Source organism: Lycium barbarum, chromosome 5 (assembly GCF_019175385.1).
Source record: "Lycium barbarum isolate Lr01 chromosome 5, ASM1917538v2, whole genome shotgun sequence".
Lineage (NCBI taxonomy): Eukaryota > Viridiplantae > Streptophyta > Magnoliopsida > Solanales > Solanaceae > Lycium > Lycium barbarum.
Genome location: NC_083341.1, coordinates 128,575,276 through 128,599,574, shown reverse-complemented (window position 1 = coordinate 128,599,574; position 24,299 = coordinate 128,575,276). Strand labels below are relative to the sequence as shown.

Genomic DNA, 24,299 nt, shown 5'->3' with positions numbered 1-24,299 from the left:
GTTTGCTTTATTTATCATAGTATAACTCAGCACAAAGTTTAATCGAGAACGGAAGATTTTTGAAATTTGTGATCTTAAATATATTATAATATTTGTATGGTTATATAAAATTTTAAAGTTATAGTGTTATACAAGTCATAACAATTGTATGGCTATAAAACTCTCATTAATTAAGGAATTATATGAACGTGCGACTCTTCTTTTAACATACAATAAAGAAATATTGGTGCAAACAAAGTGGGGGAATATTAATTTATATGTACTATAGAGTAGAAGAATACCTTGAAAGTAATGTTAGGTTTTAGTTTTAAACTCACCTTATATATAGAACCATTAGAGGGACAAACGATAAGCATTCATCTTGAGAAACACAGGGACAAAAAATAAGCATCTACTAAGCTCTCTTCAAACACACTTTGAAGTTCTTAGCTTCCCAATATGATGTCAAGTGGCTCCCAGAGTTCCCCCAAACACTTCAGTAGGCACATTTTATTAATATATACCCAATGAAGTGCTCAGAAGAACTCTAGGGGAAACCTGACTTTTTTTTTTCTATTAATCTTCCATTCCTAGCTAGTTGATAGGAAATGAGGCTCTATATATGGATTGACGATTTACCTATTTATAGAGAAGCCAAAGAATATAATTAATGTGGCTAACATGGGGTAATTTTAAGATAGTAATTAATATCCTTTCTGACACCAAGAATTTACGAGGTAAATGCATTTGGGTCAGATTGAACCTGGTCACAATTGTGTGTTGAATTCAAGAAATGGAATCATTATTTTTGTAACAAGTGACCACAAATCTATCTACCTTTTGTTACATTTATTTACTACCACTTTATAACGGCATCTGCATATAACAACACCTCTCTATAACAGCCAAGTTTTTTTGGAACCGATTTTTATGTTATATTTTACTTCTCTATAACAGTAACAGCCAACTTTATACCAGTACGTTCTTTGTAAATTTACCTCCCATATAACAGCTATCTTCTTTTTTTGGTAATATAATAATTAACCATCTTTATAAAAATAGAATATCTATGATTAACAATAATAAGTGTAGAGATTTTGACCAAATATTTGATCATTTAATACACTATTTATAACAAAAAAATATCATATATTCATCATTAAATGATTTTCCTTCATTATACAAAGTGTGATTAAGCTTAGAATTTGGCAATTAAAAATAAAAATTAGATTTTATGCATTTTTTTTACCTATAATAGCGAAATATTATTTAAAATTCAATGCTGTTATAGGTGTATAATAGCTGAAAAATTTCGGACCCAATAATGCTGTTATAGAGAGGTTTGACTGTATATACAGGAATATTCTGGCAAACTATATCCTAGCTTACAAATCTTCCAATTGGGGGTTTCAATGAATTAGTGTAAGTTACTCCTCTGTCCCAAAAAGATTGTCCTCCTTTTTTTTTAGTCTGTCCCAAAAAGATTGTTATCTTTCTATATTTAGAAACAATTTAACTTTATGAGATGATTTACAGGCACACAAATATCAAAGGTTTGTTTTGGACCATACATTTCAAAAGCCTTCCTTTATTTCTTAAATTTTGTGTTAAGTCAAGAAAGGATAATCTTTTTAGAACGGAGGGAGTACAAATTTTGAATTGATTCCAAGCATAACGAAAAAAAAAAAAATCTAATACGTACCTTTTGCTGCTGAAAAAAGTGCAAGTGTAGATAAATTATAAAGAAGTAAAATGATATTATAAAATAAAACTATGAAGTAAATACACAGGAGAAATATGTAGAGAGAATATGTAGAGAGATATCAGATTATATTACTTCTGCTCTTTCAACATTGCATCTGTGCATCCTATTTATAGGAGCAACAGGACATGGGATATTTTGAGATATTTTGGGATATTTTGGGATATTTATAACTTAATGGATATCCACTACTTGGGATATTTATAACACTCCCCCTTGGATGTCCATTAATAGATGATGTACCTCGTTAAAACCTTATTAAAAAAGAACCCTGTGGGAAAAAGTCCTAATGAAGGAAAAAGAGTGCACATATCTAGAAATACGCTTTGAGAGTTGCCTCATTAAAAACCTTACCAAGAAAACCCAATGGGACAAAACTTGGTTAAGGAAAAAAGAGTACAACGCGTATTTCACTCCCCCTGACGAAGACCAAGATTCAGATGTCGGAGTCTTCGCATTCCAATCTTGAATATCATCTTCTCAAGAGTTGAAGTTGGCAAAGATTTAGTGAACAAATCTGCAGGATTGTCACTTGAACGGATTTGTTGCACATCAATATCACCATTCTTCTAGAGATCATGTGTGAAAAATAACTTTGGTGAAATGTGCTTTGTTCTATCTCCTTTTGTGAAACCTCCTTTTAATTGAGCTATGCATGCAACATTATCTTCATATAATACTGTGGGTATTTTTGTATCACACTTCAAGCCACATCTTTCTCTGATGGAATGTATCACTGATCTCAACCACATACATTCTCTACTTGCTTCATGAATAGCGATTATCTCAGCATGATTTGAAGAAGTAGCAACAATGGACTGCTTGGTCGATCGCCATGATATAGCAGTACCTCCGCATGTAAACAGATAGCCCGTTTGAGATCGAACTTTATGTGGATCAGATAAATAACCTACATCTGCATAACCAACAAGATCTGTACTACCTTTGTTAGTATAAAACAGACCCATATCGCTAGTTCCCTTCAGATATCGCAATATATGCTTAATCCCGTTCCAATGCCTCCGTGTAGGAGAAAAGCTATATCTTGCTAGCAAATTAACAGAAAATGCTATGTCAGGTCTTGTAACATTAGCAAGATACATAAGTGCACCTATTGCACTAAGATATGGTACTTCAGGACCAAGTAGCTCTTCGTTTTCTTCCTGAGGTCGGAACGGATCTTTGCTCACTTCAAGTGAGCGAACAACCATACGAGTACTTAAAGGATGCGCAATGTCCATGTAAAACCGATTTAAAACTTTCTCAGTATAGGCAGATTGATGTATAAAGATCCCTTTTGCGAAATGTTCAATTTGCAGACCAAGACAGAGTTTTGTCTTTCCGAGATCTTTCATCTCAAATTCTTTCTTCAAATATTCAATCGCCTTTTGGAGCTCTTCTGGAGTTCCAATGAGGTTTATGTCATCAACATAAACAACAAGTATAATGAACCCTGATTTTGTTTTCTTAATAAAAACACATGGACAAATGACATCATTTATATATCCTTCATTTATCAAGTACTCACTTAGGCGATTATACCACATACGCCCTGATTGTTTTAAACCATATAATGATCTTTGTAATCTGATTGAATACATTTCCCGAGACTTTAAACCAAATGCTTCAGGCATTTTATATCCTTCAAGAATTTTCATATAAATTTCATCAAGTAAGCCACATAGGCCGTGACAACATCCATCAGTATAATTAATGTGACATCTGCTGTTGTTTGGACTGCTGGCCCAATAAACATTACGTTTACCAAGATGGATCATTTTACTTGGTAATTATTCTACGTCAACATGCTTTAAGAGACGTAGAAATCAAATCCTCACAACCTTATACAATATTGCGCGCTATATTGTATATTGTCCACAAGATATCATGTTGTATCGGTTCGCAATTCGACATAACTTACTGAGATCTCATCACTTCATTATTTTCAGGTACCTGAACCTCCTATAAGGTTTATGAAGTGTTATGTCGTAGCTCTTCAAGAGCACATTGCCTCCTTATTATGATCATTTGCTCCTCCCCTTTTCAAGGATTATTATATTTGGAACCGATTGGTCTACCATGCTCCATGCACGTTGTAGACTTTGTCCTTCAGGGACATTAAGAGCATTTTGCAGATGAAATATGAAATAGTTGGGTCAGCAAATGCTTCCAGCATATGACTTGAATTATCTGAGGATCATACTGATGATAATTCACAACATATTTCTTAGCTGCTTATTCTCTCCCCCTTATTTTAGTGACATATGTCCCCATTTTCTTTGGGAAAATCCATCTGTGTGCATCATGGTATATCCATTAATCATGTACCGCACATCAAATGCTAAAAGATGAAAATATCTAGTTCCTGACCCTGAACCAAATATGAGGGGAGAATTTATCAAAATTTATTGATCTGAAGCATACAAGTGTTGTTGTATGCAATATATCATATCTCAGACCAACATCTGAAACTCTGTTCTCATAAGCAATGGTTTAGCTGTATTATGGAGGCATCCAATGCCAAACCAACTTAGATATAAATCAGCATTATCAAGATGATTGTCTTGATTACATATTCTGAAAATTGTGCTTCCAACTCAATTATTTTGAGAAAGCAACTTTGTAAATGTCAAACTGCCAGTTGACAATAAACATACATGTGACTGTCTTAAATAGATGCATCTATTTAAGACATCACATTGCAGGTGAAGGGGCCCATATTCACCTTTTATATTTTTCAGAATTTTGGGGATTCAGTCCCAACATTAGCTGGTGTAATCAACTTATTATGAGAACAAGCAACACAAACAAATTCTTGAAGAATCTTCTAGTTCTTCAATATGTTTTTTAATACTCAATTAGCACATCAGATTTAAATCAGGACGATCAAAATGGTCTTGTCAACTGATAAAATTATCTGTACCCATAAACTTCAAGTTTACTATGACGAGTGCTATTTCTTTTAATAAACTTCTGGTTTACTATTGCATAAAAATTTATGTCAAAACTTCTGGTTTATTGTGACATGCGATCTCATCATGCTCGGGTAACTCTTTACACACGTGACCCTACCCGTAATAAGTTGGAGATATTCAATCTTCCAATCATCTGTAGTCTCAATATGATGACCATTTTTCTCGCTAGTAAACTTCAGGTTTACTATAATTTATTTTCCGATCGAAATAATTATGATCTCAGATGAATGGCACTATCATATATAAGCTCTTCGAGAGACATCAATTTGTTCACCATAATCATATATTATTTGGACACTGCTAGTGTCATGATACTTGTAAATAAATAATTAGCTCTTCTGGAGCCTTTGATCATTAATTTCTATTACCAAATATTTCTTAAATACTTCTGGTACCATTAAAGCAAATTTCGACACTACTGGTGTCACGAAATAAACATTGAATTCTAAACTTCAATATTTCAAACATCTCCTTCAGGGAGATTCATCATTAACTGAGAATTTTGTATCTAAGCTCAAACACATAATAATCAAATCCTTCATAAAGAAATACATTAATTGTTATTTCCTTCAAGGAAATCAATAACAACTAACCATAATGTATTAATGTGGTTATAGGAGAAAGCATTCTACTCTTCTTCCTTTTGCCTTAGAAATATGTTTCGACGTACGACAGGTACATATAGCAATGTCTGACTTTCATACCACCAGAATATAACATCTACATTCCTTGTATTTTATCCCTCCAGGAGATAAGTTGTGGTATTTGTTCATTCACTTCGGGGAATGAAACCTGATTATTTAAATGTGCTTGAAATACGACGCTCATCAATAGCTCGTTATTTTGCTCAAACACAAGAAAATATTGCTTCAAAGTATTTCTCAGATATTTTGGTAATTCTTTCTGCTTCAGGAGTAAAGTTTCAGAGTTTTACTGCTTCGGGAGTAAAGTTTCAAGTTTTACCACTTCGGGAGTAAAGTTTAAAGGTTGACTAATTCAGGAGTAAATTTCTGAATTCTACTACTTCGGGAGTAGATTTCAGAGTTGTTTCAGGAGTAGAATTAAAAACCTTACTACTTCAGGAGTAAAATACATAGGCTTACTACTTCTAGAGTAGAATTGAAAGTTTGCTACTCGTGGAGCAAAATTATGAGTTTAGTACTTCGGGAGAAAAGCATATAATATTCAGAATATTTCTTTTCAATTATTCTACCTCTTCTGGAGATGGATCATGATATTTTCACAATCAAATGCATGTTTATATTTATAGGCTTTACTACATATTATCACATTCACTTCAGGGAATGAATCTATATTTATAACATTTATCAAAAGTTTTAATTCTTCAGGAATAAAACATAATTATCTGAACGCGCCTTAAGCATATCAAATCGTGATAGCTTATAGCCTCTTTTAAGATATTGCTACTTCAGGAGCAAATCGAGGCATACATATAATGTGGAGAATTTTTCTCTAACACATCTTCAATCATAAACACAATAAGCCTGTAAAACTATTACCACTTCTGGTGTTCACGGATATAAACTCATTTAATCAATTCATATTTGCGAACTAACCTTCCAGTAGAATATTGGCATAAGGCCTTCAGCAACTTTGGTTTCAAGATATTTTGGCAAAAAGAGGCCGAAGTGCTATATTCCATAGTAATATTTAAAAAAAAAGAAAGGCCATGTTTTTTTACTACGTTGATGGTGAGCTTCTCCCAAAAATCAGTTTAAAATTTTCATAGTTGTTAAAGTTAATAACAATCAACCATCAAAACAAAGATAGAAAAATACTTGGAACATGTTACCTGAACTGTTTAGACTAAATAAGTACTGCAAGTCCTTTACTTTATCTCCAGGAGGCAACGACTTGTACTCAGTGTAATTCCAAGAATTGCACCTTCGAGGCTTTCAAAGTATTTGCTCAAGATGGCTGAGGCTCGTGCTGATAACGTATTATAAAATAAAACTATGAAGTAAATACACAGGAGAAATATGTAGAGAGAATATGTAGAGAGATATCAGATTATATTACTTCTGCTCTTTCAACATTGCATCTGTGCATCCTATTTATAGGAGCAACAGGACATGGGATATTTTGAGATATTTTGGGATATTTTGGGATATTTATAACTTAATGGATATCCACTACTTGGGATATTTATAACAAATGATAACTTTTGTCTCTTTTGATTCGCATCCTTCATCTAGCCAGTAAATTGGCCTGAATTCAAAAACCACGATCTTTTCCATCTATTTCTTTTAGGACAAAATTGCCCTTCGCTGGGAGTGGTCTTTAATTTTTGCTCCTCAAATTGGTGATCTTTTAACTTTTTCCATTTCTGCCTTAAGGCAGAATTTGCATGGCAGATTTGCAAAATTTTACCTTACAAATTTTATTTTTTTTATTAAGCTGGGATTCGAACCCATAATTTCGGGGTATTAGGCGAAGGGCAAAACTTAAAGACCACCAATTTGAAGGATAAAAATTAAAAACCACCCCAAATGAAGGGCAATCCGCGCAAAAAAAAAGTTTTCTTTTACGTCTTGATTTTTCTTCTGATTGTACCTTAGTTTTGCGACTACGTTTTGGTTTTATGGTAGTAAAGGCGAGATAATCCAACTGGTTTATTTCTCTTGAATAAAACGGTGCTTATTTACTTTCAACTCCGTGGCGGATGCAAGAGTATCATTATCGTATTCATCTGAATCCAGTATTTTCGACTCGAGGTATAGATACATATGTAAATATCATTAGAATTTCAACAAATATTAAATTATGAACCTGTAATTTCAAGTGAATATATAGATTCAGCCATCAAAACCTAAAGATTGATAACCATCAAATTTAAAATTCTAAATCCACCTTGCATGTCCTGTGATTGGACTTTGTGATTAACATTTTGACGTACCAAGGCTCGAGGGGCAATAAATTCAAGGGCGGAACTAGAATACGGGTTACTGATTTTACTTAACCTAGCTAGTAGCTTTGATCCAAACTCTATAATTATCTTAAAATATTCATTGAATATACACTAATTATTGATTTAGAACTCATTAACTTAAATGGTCTAAATCCCGAACACATAAGCTTCAAATCCTGACTCTTCCTCTAAATATATTTCAGTTTCAAGCAAATAATTGTATGACATATTTGAAACAAAAAAAATTACAATCATGTCCAATCAGAAAGGCCACTATAAATAGTAGCACCAGCTGACCTTATTCTTGTAATAAAAGAAGGCAGTGAAGTAGTAGCAAGAGTTCTCTCAAATCACTCCACTGAGTTATTATTCATTCCCTTTTATAAGAAATGTACACACTGAAGTGTTTGGGGGAACTCCAGTGGTTATTTGGTGCTATTCTACAATGGACTGTTCACTTTATGTTCAATTCGACTATTTTAACCAGTAACTTGCTATCTCCCACAAGTAAAATTATCGGATAATTTTGTCCATCAAAACATTAGCAAATGAAATCATTTTTTGTCTCTAGTAGAATTTGAACCTGATTCTCCCATGATTTTCATCCACTTCATTGACTATGCTAGAATGCTAGGCGGCACCCTAAGATGCCAGAAAATACTTAGCACTCCAGCATTTTTAGAAGTATCTTTCAAATCAAACAGAAAAACTACACAAATTGTGCTTGATTTTACAACATTTAGAGGGAACTACTATTGCAAGGCTAGTGACATATTTTCTGACTAGAGCAAATCATTAGTAACGAGTCTTCAGAACTTGGAAATAATTCATTACAAAATCTTTTTTTCTTTTCAATTTGGGTGTTTTAATGCTCAAACTATGATGCTATAACTTCTCTATATTAGTGTTTTGCATACTCAAACATTTCAAAGCAAACATTAACTGAACATACAGATAGATTTTGCCTCAAAACACACATTCTATATCAAAGCCAACCTGCCTAAAGCCTTAACAAGTCAAACCTATGTAAAGTTAGCGAGTACAAACTCTGCAATATTTCCCAAGCAAAACTGAAAGGACAACAAAAGGCACACCACCTATATCTTATAACTTGATTCCTCTTCTAACATTAAAAGTACGAATATGGACAAAATGAAGTTTTGTTCTGTCAGTGATCGATCCCCTTTTTTAATTCTCCGGGTACTACTTTCCTGCTACATCTGATCTTGCAGAGTTACCGCTTCCATTCTGCTCGAGTCATCTTATCTGAAATGGTAAAGGCAAAAGTTACTGGCATAACATCAACCAAGTCATCTTAATGATGGATCTCATTTGCTTGTTTTAACTTTTAATAGGAATACCCCATAGACTGAGCTAATCAATAGAGAATTCAGCATTTATCAAAGAGAAAAAGTTGGCACTTAAATATACTCACCAGTACCATCCCTTGAAGATGATAAAGATCTATCAATCTTGATTCCTTCTTTTGCACTAGCTTGGACCAGCCTCTGCACCCGTGGTGATGGTGATGAACTCAGCTTGCCATTCATAGGGGACGGCAAAGAATGACGTCTGGTTTGGGCATTCTTCTCAGCCACATCTTGGCCAAACCTAGGTGAGGCTTGCTCTTTCAGCTTAGCCTTAGCAGACTTGGTTGGAGCCATGTAGCTAGGCACCTTTCTTGTTGTTGGCGTGCTTGCATCAACATCATGCTTTGCCGGTAAAGAAACTCTTCTGTTAACCTTGTTGCTCTCATTTCCTTCATTATCATGGTTAGTACAAGAATCCTCATTTCCAACAGGAGTATCCTCTCTGTTATCAGTGATCGATTTCTGATGTACATCAGACTGAGAAAAGTTATTTGTGGCATCAGTACTTGAATTGTGATGAGTAACAGATACAGAAAGGATATCGAAATGAGTGATAGCATCATCCACCACTTGGGTATCTTGAGGTGTCTCCACATTAGTAGAATTTTCAACTGTCCCTTCTAAACTTTTCAATGGTTCATCAGATATGCTCTTCTGAGGAACCAGAATATTTGAAGATTTCTCATGACTTTGCTTTTTTCTCTCAGTATCAACCACAGACTGAACAGGTTTTTCCAATAGAGGGCTGGAAATTTTCTTTAAGTTATGTTTTACCTTCTTAATCTCACTTCCTGGATTCGGAATAACGGAGTTTACCGAATGACTTGATTTCTTCTTTTCTGACCCCGACGTGGAATGATTTGAACCGTTCTGCATTTTTCTAGAATGCACTTTTCTTCCGTTGTGCTTTGACAAAGCAATGTCTGCTTCAGTGTTTTGATGCTTTTTTCTCGAAAGTGTTTTCGGTTTAGAGCGTGATTGCCAAATCTGTGATACAGTCCAACGGACTAGCCACTTCTGACAAGAATTTGGTTCCTCGGGAACATAATGGAGGCGTAGAGGCATTACAGTCGGTGATGAAGCAAGTAGCTGAAATATACCATATGAAAAGATTGTTCAATCAGTGGATCAATCAACTATAGTAATAACAACCGAGTAAAAACGAGAAAAGTTGGTTCTTTCAAATTTGAATAAGACATTCTTTTATACTTAATGCTTCAAAACCTATAAAATAAAATTAGAAGTAACGGGAATTTTCATGTCTGGTTCATGTATGGAAAACATGGGTAACTGCTTTTGGTTATTTAGGGGTAACCACTTGTCCTATGGGCATATTCTTCCCCGTAGGTCCAAACAATGCAGGAACAGTATGAAAAAACCCTCAGTAAGAAAAAATGGCTTGAAGTAAGATGTGTACCTTTGCAGTGAATTCATTCTTGGATAGCTCCCTTGCTAGTTTGGATGCGTTAGTTCCCTGATAATCCAATTGTTTAGCATCCCAATGAAGAAAGGTACCATTAAAATCATAAACCGTTAAGCAAGTCATAGCAGAATAGTTAAAAATGGTATGTTGAACACCCTTGGCAGCATATAGTGAAAGAAACTCGGACTCGTAGATGCTGTAATTTCAAACCACAAAAAGCCTTGATAATATAAAGATGTCAAAAATTATGGATCTTAATGACATTAAGTCAATTCAGCTTGGTTGAGGGTACTTCACATGGTGTGAGGCCCTCATTCTTGACCATGTGGTAAGGGGTCAAATCCCACATATGTAATATCCTCTCACCTTTCCCCCTACCCCTCCCCCTAAATAGTACTCCCTCCGTTCACTTTTACTTATCCACTTTGGACTTTTCACGCTGTTTAAGAAATAATAAATGAAGTGCATAATTTACCAATGTACCCATATTAATTGGTGCATATTTTTATTGGATTTGAAAAATGATTTGAAGTGAGTATTTAATACTATGGGTAAAACAGGAAAAAAATAAATTGTCGTTTCTTGATATGCTAAAAGTGACAAGTAAAAGTGAAAATCTATTTTTAGAATACTGGACAAGTAAAAGTGAATAGAGGGAGTAATAAATTTTCAAAAATAAAAAAGTCAATTTGGCAGTTTACCTGTTGTCCAAGTTCTTGTTTCGTTATCATTTCACAGCCAATACTGGAACGTCTAACAATCTGGCCACGGACATGTGCTTGAAGCTTGACAATCCCATGTATACAGTATAATGTAGCAACAGCTTGCCTTCTGACCAAATGGCCACGTACTGCAGCTTGTAGCCTTATGACGGCCTTGAGCCTAAGAAATGCTCGGCGAGCCTTCAGAGAGACCATATCACCATTAGTACGGGTTAAACGTTCAAGCTAAATTAGAATTGAGCCAATTGTCATAAAATATGTTCTTAAACATCAAAGGTAGCAAGATAATGTCAGAGTTAAGTAATCAAGTCCTTTGTAACAGTCAAACATTTGCAAACTAAGGAAACACATGCACAGAGAAAAGGTTAAACTATCAGTCACATAAAGTCTAGATGCATCTCATACAAAAAGCACTATGCAAAGCCAATTCATTGAACATAATGAAGATAACCACTAAGACCTTCAAGGGGTTGCAAGAAATCCAAATGTTACCAGCACGTAGATTCAAAGTTGGTCACTTTTGGATGTTGGACTTTGGAGCCACTGGTGAGCCCATTTTGTTGATAGTATAAGAGCTTGCTGATGATGGTCATTTTCCAAGATTTTTTTTTGAAAATGTAACATGGTCATTTTCCAAGATTTATGACTCAAAAGAGATCATTTTCTAGTAATCTAATGTAGCACAACCCCCCCCCCCCCCCCCCCCACACACACACACACAAAAAACCAGAAGACAAGGATCAGGGACTAGATCAAATGTACCTTCGTGAATAGCACACAAAACTTAAACATATAGTCTCCTTATATTATTATATGATATCCATGGAAACAATTATGGATGGCAAGATGCATTAGAAAATAAGTATGAGAGAAGAAAATTTCCAGAATTTTTGATAGGAAAGAAAGGAGAAAGGATCTAAGCATAATAAATGTGTGCCAAGCAGGATCTAGCATAAAATTTTCAGAATTCCTCTCGCCTACCGCACACTTGCGCAAAAGAATAGTTTATACGGTTTATATATATAAACCCTACTAGACAAACATGGATAATTGCATGTCTTGTTTCGGTTAAACTATGAGAAAAACTAGCACACACTACAACTTCCAGTCTCTTAACATCAAACACTTGTCTCTAACCATTTTAACAGAAAATCAAGACCTATTCATACATGTTGCTGAAAGAACAATACAAATAAAATCAGCTCACACATTCATTAACCACAAGAAACGAGCATAGTAGAGTTAAAAGCTGGAAAGTAACTCGCTGCCACAACATTGAAGTGGAATGGGAAATGCATCAAAAGGTAGAAGACAAAGCTTGCCCCCAAAAAAACAAACAAATTCAGTAACGTAATTGTAATAAAGAACACGGAAGAAAACCAAAAATATTTTAAGACACCAGTAAATTTGTATGGGTAGAGTAATTACCAGATAACCCCTAAAAATAGCTTGTGTCTTTGTAGCAGCTTGCTCAAGCCTCATTTTCTCAGTATCCTCGGGTAAGGCAAGACATGTATTTGGTTCGCCTTCATCTCGCTTCATAGAAGGGAGAATCACCTCATTCGTGACCCCTCCTTTTTCAAAGCTTGGGTCTTCTTTTATTCCACCAGCACTACCAGCAACTGGTTCAGATATCAATGGCAGATGGACAGATGAACCGGATAACGCTGCGTTGGTGGAAATTACAGATGCTTTCTCATTTGAAGATTTCTTTAAAGAAAGAAACAGAGAGTGCAATAAGTTATCGGAAATAGTATGAATAAAATAAACCCCAAACGGGAAAGAGGGATAAGCTGCATGAACAAGTAATGCTTGTGGAAAATCCTTCTCAAGAAAACATATAATTTACAAGTTGCCCGATTCGAGTTTATTCCATTGTGATGATAATATCGTTGTTATTCACCAAAGTAGTTAGACAGCTCGTGTTATGGCTTGCATCAAAAGAATGCCCACTTCCCAAAACGAAGTACTACCATGGGTTATACTTACGCTATGCGAAGGTTCTAGGGGCAACGAAAAAAACCTCTCTCTCTTTTTTTTTTTTTTTGGATAAGATGAGGTAAATTGTAATGGCAACACTTTACTTCGCAGTATAAACCTTATCCAATTCTATTCCAGAAGGAGCAAAAAGTTAGCTAGCAACTTGTGAATACACTAAATATAAAAGTAGTAACAATTTCACACTACAAAACTAGCTTTGAACTCTTGACAAGTCAAAGAGATATATGGATATATCCACTTTACTGTAAAGCATGCAGATATAAACAAAATGCAGGACCAAAGGGAGCTTCAACTGGAAACAAAATTGAATCGTATCTCCTACCTTTGATGTGCCAGATTTGGAAGACTTTTTCCCTGGTAGCAATGACCTCAACCACTTTCCAGGAGATTTTCCCATTATAATAAGTTTGACACCCACAATGTAAGAACCTAGTTATAGAAAGCCTGGAAGGTTCAAAAGAGCTCTATATCAGGCAAGCACATGCATATATAAAAGTGAAGTAGCATAATAAAAGTTTATATTTTCAACACAAAGCCTACCATCAGTGATCAATTTAGTGAATTAAAAGAGGATTTATGGTCAAAATGAATTTAGTGAACTAAAATAGAATTTATTGTCAATATATCCTTTTTTTAAGGAACTAGAAACTAACTGGTTTATCAACATGCCTACAATAAAAGAAGAAAAGCAACAACTATGCCTCAGTCCCCAACAAGTTGGGTCGATTATATGAATTCTCACTGAGCATGTTTCTCCATTTAAATTCATCCCAAGCCAAAAATATACAAAATAAAATAAATAAATAAAGATATAAAAAGAAGTAGCAGTTCTACTTTTTTTTTATTTTTTAATCCAAAAGCCTCTTAGAAAGCACAGGACCTAAAGTAAACATAGAAACATGACTAAAACATATACCCAACTAATTGGTATTGTCTACATATATATCTTTTTCTTCCAATATGCCCTATCTTTCGCTAAGTTTGCATGGATTCCAAGAGCTAATAGGTTTTGTAGACAACTTCCTTTCATGCGATTTGGATCTACCTTGTCCCCTTTTAATACCTTCACCAACTATGATCACACGTACAAACCGGTGCATCTAGAGATCAATGAGGACATGACCAAACCATCTCAAGCCATCTTCTCTTATGTTAGATTCATGAATTAAACACCTATCCAATGGAAGACTCTGAACACAATCTCTTCCAGAAGAGAAGAGAACTATATGCTTCGCAGACTCGATGTGTGTAATAGATAAACTTAATTCCTCTAACGTTGTGTTCCTTTCCTCTTTTATGGTTTGGGAGCGGAGAAGGGAAAGCTTCACATACTCTAAGCCTGGTATCAACTATAACACATTGAACAATAAGTTCTTTGACATTTTCTTCCCTACTTGCCCCGCCAGATCGAAACTACATCCGCAGATCAGTTTGGTGAGTATTTTTTGACTTGCTTGGATCATGTTTAATTAGAGCAGCTCAAACTTCCATACGGAAAGTGGGATCAGGGTATCAGATTTTGTGTTCAAACAAAGATAGCACTTTATGTAATAATCTTTTTTTCTTTTTGGAATGTAGATACCTTATGTACTCTCTCCGGTCCATTTTAGTCGTCATGCTTACCATAAATAATTGGTCCAAAATAGTTGTCATTTTAAAAAACCAAGATATAATTAATTATTTTTTCCCATTTTATCCTGAGTATTAATTGTTCTAAAATGTGATAAATATTGATTATATAGCATAGAAAACCTAAATGTGAAGAGTACAAACACATTAATGTTATGATTGTTTAGGTTACTTCAACCTTGTTCTTTTAAATATTTACTCAAGTCCATTGCTAGTGCTATGATTGCATTTACTAAGGCACATAAATAGAAGAAACATTTATTGAAGGGAGGTCAGATTAATATGCTGAATGTTTAAAGATATAAATAAGGGTGTAATAGTCAAAAAGCCCTTCTTATTAATAATTTCCCAAGGGACGTGTAAAGAGAAACACGACAACTAAAATGGACCGGACGGAGTAATAATTATCCAGGGAACTATATATCGTACACTCTGAATTTCTTAACCATAGTTTGATCAGGCAGGATTTCAAATATCCAATTTACTGATGAGAGGCAGATACAGATTCCCATTGCAACAGTTAAAAAGCTTCATTTCTCTCAATATTGGATTGTAGATAGGCTCATAGTTCGTTCATATGCTGGAATACTAGGATATGGAAGACGACTCATCAAAAATAAACCTAGTGCTTTTTACCAAATTTGAAGCACCATTCTCCTACCCTATCAACCCATGCCAAAGCCTGGGATATGTTACGTAGCAAAAAAAAAAAAAATTAAGATTTAAAACACTGTCAGATTTTTATTTTGCACTGCCAATCAAATAAGAGATGATTCGCAAGAAACATCTCTCAATTTCCGGAGGGCTTCCACGTCTCGCTCCAATCAGATTATATTAAGACACACACAATATCTACGCTTTGTCTTCTCGTTATAATCAAGATCCTTCTAGTTGAAAATTTATCATTATACAGAAGCTATTTCCAGCATGTTCAAAACATGTACTGCCACAAACCCGTTTATTACTTCATTAATATATCTCTTCAATAGAAATGAATAAACAAGAAGCCAACATGGGATTCTTTTATTCCATTGAATTATATTCCTAACTTTAGCAAGTCTAACCATATATGAAGATACGAAAAGCCCTTCAGCATAAAACCCTATCACCAAAGCACTCCAGTGATATCTTTCAGGAAATCCAGGTTCCAATTAAATCAGAGCCCCAAATGCAACAATGTGGAAACAGTTAAGTCTACACATATTAACCCTTACACATATTATTAGTAATATAGTAAATATCTAACAATGACTATATCAGGGGCAAAAAAATGTGAGCTTGAGAAGCCAACATTTTAAATGAACTACTTAAGTACATTGGATCTATAACTTACCTCAATAGGGCAAGATTGTAACTTTAACAACAACCCTTCTTTAACTGCAAGAAATGAAAATAAATGTAACAATTAGAACTCAAAAAATGAAAAGAGTGCAAAAAAAGAAAATGTGCATTAAAAAAAGAGAAAGAAAGAAGCAGCTAAACAGAAAAATTGTAACTAACCACAACAAAGCAAGATTGTAACTTTAACAACAACCTTTCTTTAACTCAAAAAGAAATGAAAATGAATTTAACAAAAACAACTCAAAAAATGAAAAGGTCTAAGAGAAAAAATGAAAAAAAAAAAAAAAACAGCTAAAGAATCCAACTTTAACAACAACCCTTGTTTAACTGCAAGAAATGAAAATGAATTTAACAAAAAGAACTCAAAATATGAAAAGGTTCAACAGAAAAAATGCAAAAAAAAAAAAAAGTGCATTTAAAAAAAGGAAAGAAGCAGCTAAAGAATCCAACTTTATTTAGTGAAAGATCTAAACAAGAGTTATAGATAAGTATGAAGTTATTATTATGAAGAGAGAGAGGTTTCACCATTTTTCATATTCAGAGAAGAGTAGGGAGAGCCAAACGGCACTTAACAAGAAGCAGGGTTTAGTTTTTTTTTTTTTTTTTTTAAAACACCTGGAAAATTGTTAGTACTGCTCTCTGTGTAGTGACTGTATTTGTTTTTTTTTTGTCTGTTTCAGTGTTTTCAAGAAATTGGAGCTACTCCAAAATGCCAAAAACCAAATAAACAGTGACGTGGGCTTATAGAGATTACATTGGGCTCAACTATGGGATTGAGGTCTCCCATTTTGGCCCAATATTCAAACTTATTCAAGCTACTTTGGAATTTTGAAGTTGGACATGAAAACCAAAATATTTGGAAGTTGGCGTTTGGACGTGAAAACCATATATTTTTCACTTTATATGGAATTTTGAAGTTGGAGTTGAAGATGATTTGTGTTTGGTTTTAATTTTTGTAAAGAATATGTTGTTGTTTGAATGTACTGAAAGTGAAAAAAGTGAAAACAAGTTTTTAGGTGTTTTTCAAATTTAAAATACAACTTTAAAGTTGTAATTGAAATTTTCATGGTCAAATGTTGATTTTCAAATAAAGTGAAAAAGTTTTCCAGAAAAAAGTGAAAAATCCTCATAGTCAAACGGGTTCTTAATCAAACTCCTATATATGAGTAACACTTTTATTTTTGGGAAACTTAAGTAAATGTATTCTTCGGCCAACTAGTTATCAATATGGCTGAAGTATACACTATAATAGTACCTATACACTTTGGTTGTATATGTTGTGTATAAATATGTATATTACATGTATAGCATATGTATATTTATTTATAAAGTATACACTACCTATACACTATGTACACATTTTGAAAACTAGATGACTAAATGGTATTAGCTGTAATTTGCTCATTTTATGTTTCATCCGAAGTATGGCTGGGGCAATTATATGAATTTACGATAGGAGTAAAACACAAGCAGAATAGATTGAATTGGGAAATAATACCACCCCTAGAGCCCCTAATATAAGACCCGGTCCTTCCTACCAAAGATGACTCGATATTCAAGACTCAACTCGAACCTTTATTTTAAAGATGGAGGAGTACTTGCCATCCCACCAAATTTTTTTTGACAGTGAACTAATATATACTTGCTTCTAATGGATGCATCATAGCAAGTGGTATACAAAATATTCTCATTATTGGGACCATACAAAACTAAACATTAGTAGGCTTTGGACTGATTAAGATTTGAAAAAGGAAAAAAAAAGTAGTAGATGAAATCAGTGATTTTATATTTTATCTTCTTTGATTGTCAATAGGGACCAAATAAACTTCAACTAGATGTTGACTCTCGTCAATCTTCATAGTTTCTGGGTACAGCTTGGATAACTTTAAGAAAATGGAATATGGAAAACGATGTTGTATTCTGATAAGAAAAGAAATAAAGGAATTTACACCTTTTTGGATCTTTATTCGATTCATATTTGGCTTTTTTGACTTGTATGTCCTAAAAACAGCTAATATTGTTTTATTCCTTCTTGGATCATTCTGAGTAAGATACTTGAAAGAAATGAATTATACTTCAATTACAGCTAACAAACGATTCGCATGAATTATTCAAAATACATCATACGTGTATCGTTTTGTATGATCGATGTTAGTAATATTTATTTAGAAGGATTTCATCAGTACTTAGATATCAATAGTTGGATTTGATATAAGATAACATGTTTAAGATGTTTCATTTAAATTTTCTCTAAATATGAGATTAAAAGAGTCTAGAACATTATTGATGCTGACAGTCCCCTATAAATAAATTTCAATTTTCAATGATTCCCTTTTGCTTCCTTGATCCGCAATATGATTTCTTTTTTCTAAAGAAAATGGTTTTGCAGTCTGACACTTCTTAGTTTAAACATTGATTAAGCTTAGCTTTTGTATTTATCCAATTGAAAGTTAGCATTTTGACTTATAAGAAACAGCTAATACTAATGACAAAGATATAGCAAACAAATAAACAATCCATAGTTTCAACTAACCACAAGATTCTCATGATATATTTACAATAATATACTATGCATACTATGAGTGACTAGAAATAAATACTTCACATTAGTCCCAAAAAAACAAGGAGTTAATTCCTTGTATGATCACTCAAGTTTAGGGTATTTTCTACAAAAGTCACTTTCGTTTCATTTAGGACAATAAGTCATTCAAGTATCATTATTTTCCTTAAAAAGTACATAAACACCTCAATGGTCTCCTTCTCTCCTAGTTGGCATGTCATGTCACTAAAGCTCAATTTTTTTAATTTACTACTAGACAGATTTAACTCATTTAATCAATTTTGAATTTGAGTTACTTTACATCTTTATTTTAATAATATCGTTAACTATTAACATGACAAGTTGGAATATCTATATCATAACATGAAAAAAAATTATTTCATATAAGACTAATAGTATAATTTTTCAAATAAAAAATAAGAGTAATAATATAATTTCATAAAATAAAGTATTATTGTAGTGAAAATTCTTTACCTTTTGCATGAGAAATAAAAAGACCTTAATGGTATGCCAAAAATTAAGAACTACGTATATAAGAACAAATAACTAAAAATAAAGAGGAAAAATTTACACTAACTTTACTTTTTAAATATACAATTTAATTAGATTTTTAAAAATTTAACCCGATACGAATGTAATCTTTATATTATATGTGTAGTTTTATTTTAATGTGGAAAGAATATGTTGTTTAATGTGGAAAAAATATGATATTTGAAAAAACTTGAATTTGAATAGAAAGATTAAATCACTTGAATTTTAATTTAAATTAAAAGATAATATATTTGACTTGAGATTAAAAAAAATAGATTTAAAAAGAGTGGCTTAATAGAAACTATGGTTTGATTCTTTGCCTTTAACCATGTCATATTTAATTGGTTATAAAATATGAATTTAGTTAAATAAGTTTGATGAGTTAAATATATCTATTATAAAATTAAAAAAAAAAAAGAGTCTTTAGTGACATAACATGTCAACTATGAAAGAAAAAGGCTTTTGAGGTGTTTAGATACTTTTTGAGGAAAATAGTAATACTGAGTAACTTTGTTGTCCCAAATAAAACAAAAGTAATTTTTATAGGAAATTTCCTAAACGATCATCCAAGGAATTAACTCAACAAACAAGATGCTAAAGAAAGTCCCAAAGTAATACTTCCTAATTTAAACTTCCTTTAATTATTTGGTTTTCAATACTACGGTAAAATATATAAATAGCCATCTTTTAAATCTTGTAACTAAAAATAGTTATTGTTACTTTTTAAAGATAGGATCGAAAAATGACCGATAGACGCTATTTCTTTATAAAAATTCTACTGAATCAATGAACACAGTGCACCAATCACACATCTCAATCAACTCAGTGAAAAAGGTGAGAGTGACAGAGATTGCTCTAAAAATCCAACAACAAATTGTTCTTAAATCCAACTTTTCTAAGGTGTGAAAAGTTCTCCAAGTGGATAAAAATACAGTATGACTACAGAAACATATGAAAAGCTCTAATCTTATTAAAATACAAACCGGTGAAAAACAAAAAATATATAGTAGATGCATTGAAAGAAGGGCAATACTACAGTGAGGCTGTACTTGTTTGTTTTTATTTCTCGGAGATAATATGCCCTCCTACTCAACAAAATTTTGTTATTTTGCTAAATGCCATAAACAAGATGAGAAGATTAGGTAAGACAAAAACGTCACTTGGATAAAGAAAAAAACGTCAAGTGGGATTTTTTGCACCTCATTTTTGGCTTTGAGACACAGGCACACCGACACAAACACCAAAACGTAATATTTAATGCGACTTATCTCATTTTTTTACAAAATTGTTTGTTTCTAAAGTCACATTGGAAAATATTTTTTCCTTTTTCTTTTTTTTCACCAAAATTAGAGTCTGACTTTGGGATATAACTCATATATATTCTTGCGTCTGAATTTATTCAGCAACAGATCATTTTTAAATATATGATGATTATTTAGTAAACAGTGTTAGAGATAAAAATATTGCTACTCACTTAACTATAATTAGCTTCTTCCGGTCGTATTCGCTAATTAATTGATCAATTTTGTGGCATAGGTATATGAATACTTTGCATAAGGCAAACGTTTGATTATTCAGATGATTTATCCATAATCCGAAAATTGCTACCATACTTTTTTTCTTATTTGTAATCATCATGTATTTGGTAATTACTAGCCTGATTTATTTGAAACAAAAAAATTTCTATGCTCACTTACAATTTGAATAGAAGCAAATTATTCTGTAAAATCTCTTATGATTTATTTATAGATTTTATTTATTATTTTATCACAACCTATTTCTGCTGATTGCAACTTGCACCTAATGAGCTACTACACTCCCTCATGCGAACAATTTTCATTCTTTAGTCAATACGAAAGTAATTAAAGCAAAGCACTGGGAACGTAAATAAAGACTCAAATACTGATAAGCAGTAGAAGCTAAAGAGAGACAATTCAAGTTTGAACGTTATCAAAAAAAGAAGAAAAAACATTGTTCCACGAAAGTTGTCAAGGAGCTACTATATTAATTTTTTTTTAAAAAGGAGCTACTATGAACTTTGAATACAAGACCTAGGGACGTAGCCACAAACATGAATGAAAAATAATGCATGCAAGTAAAACAAGGTATACAACAAGAATCGTAAATAATAACAGTAGGTAATTATATTACAGTGAGCATGCATAAATTAAATCATAATTATAACCACACAAGCGTGTTACGCCGACGTGTGTGTGCTCACTAGATCAACTCACAGGCCAACATAGATAGAACAGACAGCAGTTAGGACAAGGTCATAGGTCATTTACAGATCATAGAACTGCTAGACCGCTATCATAGACCCTCGTAATGTAGACCAAAATCATAGGCCCTCGCTGATAAGATGACTCAAAACCACAATAAGAGTATTAATTAACTCAATCAAAACAAACTAAGTACAACACAGTAGAGGCAAATCAACATTTATTGATGAACACTCACGATACAAGTCATAAACACGTATAGTACGTCATACACGTAGCATGCTTCATGTCAATAGTTACTAGGATGTCATGCTCAAATTATTGTAAAGTAATTTTAGATCATGTTTTTAAAATTCAACAATATCATGGTATAGTCGTGTTAGAGTATAACATAGAGTAATATCTTAAAATAGCATAAATATCCTAGCTAGTATGTGCTTGCCCCACAACATATACGAGGTAGTTACTAACAGAGGCGGAGATAGGTTCAATGAATTTTTTAATATAACTATAAGATTTGGTCAAAGTTACGGGGTTCTTCCGAACCCGCACCCGATGAGCTAGCTCCGCCAGCCACTGGTTACAAAGAAAATATGCAAGTTACAAATCATGCTTTTAAAAATGCAAATAATTCGAAGGTCAAAGTCTCACTTACATTGAAAGCGGCAAGCTTACTAAATCATAAATTTCTAATTTACCGCCTACGGCCTCAACCAATGCAAAAAATTGATTAACAATGTCAATCATACTAATCGAGATCCTTCACATGTTTTTTTGGTCAAATCTAACTCAAAGTCAGCCTTCTAATCAAACCAGTCAAACACCCAAAACAAGGGATTCAATTTTCCACTAGCTTGCGAGTCCAAATTTATGCTTAAACTCTCATTTGTAGTCTAATGTTACTTAGTCAAATCCCCCAAATTAATCAATTAGGAAGTTATGTCGTCAAAATTCTTCAATTTCATGATTCTATTATTTCACCAAAATCAAGTATATATACTAATCATACGATATTGTGGAATCATTATCTCAACGATTTAGGTTGAGTTCTCGCAATTGAAAAACCACCAGCAAGCTCCTCCGATCCTTTTCTAAAACAACAATGATTAGGTCAGCAATTTCCGTTAATGGTCTATTTATTTCCTTCAAAAATTGTCCTAGCGCTAGGGGCCACGTGTTGCGCGTCCACTGTGCGCCAAGACCTAGCGCGATGGGTGAACATCGCGCAAATCATCATGTGAGCCCTGTCGATGGGCGCATCGTGCAAACCATCACGAGAGCCTTGGCATGCGCGGTGGGCGTGCAACACACACACCAAAGTGCGACCAACAATTTTCCAGAAATTTTTGAGGTGTTTCAAATGATGCTAGAAACTCAACCCAACCCTTCGAATCTTAACTCAAATCATCCTAACAAGTCCAAAATGCTTATACAAACTAATTATACGTATGCTCAAAGCTCAATTTAGAACACAAATATTAAAAACGAAAGGTTAAATTATTATATATTTTTTATTGATCCCCTATAAAAAAAATATACAACTAAAAAGTATTTATACTGAACTACAAAACTCAAATCTTCCAATATGAATTTGCGTTATATAGGAGCCACTAAGGATATGTGATGTGATGAGATAGATCAATTCTGGACAAAATGAATGAAATGAAACAAGATAAATCTATTTTTATCATACTATGAAACAATAGCGGATTCAGGATTTTCATTTAGGGAGTTCAAAAAAACAAAAGCTAATTATAAAAAACTATGTTGTCCTTGGATCGAACCTAAGATGCTAAAGACAATTTTGAACACCCTGAACCGCTTGAGCTAACCTTTTGCATTTGTTCAAGGTGTTCAAAAGTTAATATATGTACATAAACACGAAAAGTTTACCCTATATATACACTGTAATTTTTTGCCAAGGATGTTCGGGTGAACACCCTCACCACCATCAGAGGCGGACCTAGGATTTGAGCGCAACGAGACACCATTATCTTTAGTACACCAATTACCAGCTACAAAGTTAGGCGTGCGACTCTTAAAAAACTTATCGATTACAATAGCAAAGTACAAACTTCAGTATTATCAAATATAATTAATTTGGTATTAATATTAAAAAAAAGTACATCATTAACTCATACTTGAACTTGACGCGTTTTCATTTGAAAAATAAAAACAAACTTGACATTTCAAGACCTTAAGTTGATTGTACAAAATCCCAAATTTAAGAATATGATAAGATTTTAGGGCTTAGTATAAGATAATACAATTTTTAATTAAATTAAATCTATAAATTTATGTATTCCTTAATCCCTAGTAATTAAATACTATTATATACTTATATAATAAGTAATCTATATTAATCACTAAAAAAGAAGGGAAAGCTTTACCGTAAGAGAAGTCCGATCGTTGGCTCGAATTCGATTGCCGGAGATATTAATGAATATCGATAATAGATTAGACTATGGATGACATTCCTAACTTAGTGATTGGTGAGAAAACTTGATAATGAAAGAAGGGTTTGAGAATGGAGAGTGTAAAAGGACTTTCTTTTTGCTTATTATGTTAGGAAAAGATGAGTGAGAAGTGGGAAAAATCTTTTGGAATTTGAGGCTTTTGGGGGGAGGGTTTTAATGAAAAAGTAAAATGGGAGGGGAACTAAATAATAAAAAGATAAAAAAAGAATTAAATATCTGCATTAAACGCAGGTTTGTATAGCAATTTACTTCACAAATTTAAAAAAAAAAAATTGTAGGAGCCGAGATTTGAACTCGGGTCGCGACCAGTGAGCATCAACGCAAGGGCACTTCTACCAATTGAACTACTTTAACAATTATGTTTGAGGAATCCCTTTA

At 33.2% G+C, this 24,299-nt stretch overlaps 1 protein-coding gene across 2 annotated transcripts; it reads right to left on the bottom strand.

Moving 5' to 3' along the window:
• Positions 1–8,537: 8,537 nt before the first annotated feature.
• On the bottom strand, positions 8,538–16,769 carry LOC132641525 (protein IQ-DOMAIN 29-like). Of its 2 annotated transcripts, none has more exons than XM_060358556.1 (8): positions 16,657–16,769; positions 16,124–16,167; positions 13,484–13,605; positions 12,589–12,870; positions 11,140–11,340; positions 10,433–10,489; positions 9,081–10,104; positions 8,538–8,911 (listed from the first exon to the last, which is right to left on the bottom strand). In XM_060358556.1, the coding sequence occupies exons 3-8, from the start codon at positions 13,556–13,558 to the stop codon at positions 8,880–8,882; spliced, it is 1,671 nt and encodes a 556-aa protein (XP_060214539.1). In that variant the 5' UTR covers positions 13,559–13,605; positions 16,124–16,167; positions 16,657–16,769; the 3' UTR covers positions 8,538–8,879. The 2 variants fall into 2 exon arrangements, with proteins under 2 accessions (XP_060214539.1, XP_060214540.1); XM_060358557.1 differs by lacking the exon at positions 16,657–16,769 and adding an exon at positions 16,291–16,380.
• Between the last annotated feature and the right edge of the window lie 7,530 nt (positions 16,770–24,299).

Coding starts and splice junctions, on each gene's coding strand:
- LOC132641525 (XM_060358556.1), bottom strand. CDS start 13,558: ATGGGAAAATCTCCTGGAAAGTGGTTGAGGTCATTGCTACCAGGGAAA. Junction 12,871..13,483: donor CCAAATCTGGCACATCAAAG/GTAGGAGATACG, acceptor CTTTCTTTAAAG/AAATCTTCAAATGAGAAAGC. Junction 11,341..12,588: donor CTATTTTTAGGGGTTATCTG/GTAATTACTCTA, acceptor GTCTCTCTGAAG/GCTCGCCGAGCATTTCTTAG.